We start from the raw sequence: 1,985 nt of genomic DNA, 5'->3' as shown, positions 1-1,985 counted from the left end.
GGTGGGGGGGAAATGTGGCTTCCCGTCCTTCTCAGAGAATCTACGAGATTTAGTCTGCTCCCTCCATAGCCGCTGCCAACAACCAAGGCAGGGGGATTTCCACAGACTAAGTTTCCAGTAGATCTCTCTCCCTCCAAAACCCAAACTCATACACTCAACAGTCTCTCTACATGTTTCAATGCACTTGTTTCAATCCCAACACATATGACGCTGAACTTGGGCTTCCTCCAAACTTGCTCTGCCCACACCCCGCTCTTGGAGAACCCACTCCAGTATTTTTGCCTAGCAAATCTCATGGACCGAGGAGGCTGGTGGGCTACAGTCCACAGGGTGGCAGAATTAGCGACTGAACAATAACACCTCAGTTGTTGAAAACTCCCCCTTTCCAGGTACTTAGGTGAAAGGTAAACCCTCTCTGACTCACAGTGAGCATGCAATCTGTCATGAGATCTCACCATCAATACTTTCAAAATTCTCATGACTCCTCTCCAGCCAGCAACATCTCTCAATTTCCTTGTCCATCCCTTCCCCTTACAGCTGCTCTTAGCACAGCAACCTAAGGGACCTATTCTGTTACCAGTTACATGACATTACATCACTACTCAAAACCCTGAGATAACTTCCGGCTGTACTGGAATGCAGGTAAAAAGTCTACAAGACTCCGCCCATCATCTTGTCTCCAGATACACCTCCTGCTACTTTCCCCCTCATTTCTGCCACAGCCGCGCTCACCTCTGAGTGAGCACTCTCACCGCAGGACCTTTTCTGTTCCTGCTGCCATTCTTCCCCTACTGCTGCAGTTTACTCCCTCAGGTTTTGCTAAATTAACACCTCCTTAAACGCTCCCAGCTAGGATCCCTATTCTTTTATCTTTTTATCCCCTTCTGCTTTTCCTTCTCGTCTGCAGCACTTTTCGCTTCTACCACCCTACACACTGTCGTTTATCCAAGGCCGGGTAAGCTCCCCGAGGCCACAAAAGAAGACTATCCTCCAACGTTGGCCCATCATCTGGATGACTTGGCACAAAACAGACGCCCGGTAAATACCGATGGAGGAATAAATAAGCCGAAGGGTCTGGGGAGGAGTCAGAAGTCCCTAGGCCTCAGTTATGAGGCGCCAAGAGTGGTAAGCACACTTCTGGTAGGGCGGACCAGGAATATTAAGATTAAGGGGGTTCGGCTTACACACAGCCCATGAAGGATGCTCCCACTCACCTGGCCAAGGGACTCCCACCTGGTCCATCCGGCTCCCGGGCTGCCGCGCGCACCGCCTGCGTCTCCGCCTCTGGGGCTCCTTCGGGCTCCGATTCGGACTCGGAATCAAAGCCCGAGGCCAGAAACTCATCCACCGTCAGCTCCTCAAGGCGCCTGCGGGCCATGCCGTTGGAGTAACGACTCCCCACCAGCTCGATGTGCCCAGTCCGGCCTCCCCAGGGACACAGAGAGGCGCAAGGGGAGCCCCTTTGGACGTAAGCACCCTCCGAGAGGCTGGATAGAAGCCTCAACTCACCGCTTGCGGCTCAGCGCCGCTGCCATGACTGCCGGACCTCAATGTGCACCCAACTTCCGGTCCCAGCAGCCCTTGCGCCAAGAGAACTTCCGGCAGGCCGACCACGCCCCTGGCCCCGCCCCTTCAGGTGGCTTTAGGGTTCTACAACGGTGGCTGTGGCGGCATCTAGGCGGGAGGGCGCGTTCACATCTCATTTTTAGACGGGCGGCGCCCCTACTCCCAGGGTGGCAAGCGGGACTCGAGCTTCCGGCGCAGGCCTGGTTCTGTCACGGCTCCCGCACGCTTCTGTTGAGGGACGGACTGCAGAGCTCCAGGACCCGGCAGGACTGCGTAGGGCGGAATCCCGCTGTCCGCTTACAAATCTTTTTCTCCAAAAAAGGCACTAATAACGACATCGACCTGGCGGAAGGTGGGATTGGGGCCCGGGTCGCCCTCGCCCAGCCCTGCCCACAGCCTCCCAGAGCTCTGTCAACACA

The 1,985-nt window shown here is 55.5% G+C and overlaps 1 protein-coding gene across 5 annotated transcripts in view; it reads right to left on the bottom strand.

Moving 5' to 3' along the window:
• NOC2L (nucleolar complex associated 2 homolog (S. cerevisiae)) overlaps nt 1–1,965 on the bottom strand; it is a 12,526-nt gene extending 10,561 nt beyond the window's left edge. For 3 of the 5 annotated variants that reach the window (XM_010850029.1, XM_010850030.1, XM_010850032.1), the window contains exons 1-2: nt 1,510–1,965; nt 1,215–1,367 (exon numbers count right to left, since the gene is read on the bottom strand). In XM_010850029.1, the coding sequence (XP_010848331.1) occupies nt 1,215–1,367; nt 1,510–1,535 (179 nt within the window). In that variant the 5' untranslated portion in view covers nt 1,536–1,965. The remainder of the gene's footprint in view (nt 1–1,214; nt 1,368–1,509) is intronic. The other 2 variants (XM_010850031.1, XM_010850033.1) reach the window with 1 other exon arrangement.
• Between the last annotated feature and the right edge of the window lie 20 nt (nt 1,966–1,985).

This window comes from Bison bison, unplaced genomic scaffold (genome assembly GCF_000754665.1).
Source record: "Bison bison bison isolate TAMUID 2011002044 unplaced genomic scaffold, Bison_UMD1.0 scf7180017864289, whole genome shotgun sequence".
NCBI classification, from domain to species: domain Eukaryota; kingdom Metazoa; phylum Chordata; class Mammalia; order Artiodactyla; family Bovidae; genus Bison; species Bison bison.
This window is presented reverse-complemented; position numbering and strand designations above follow the sequence as displayed.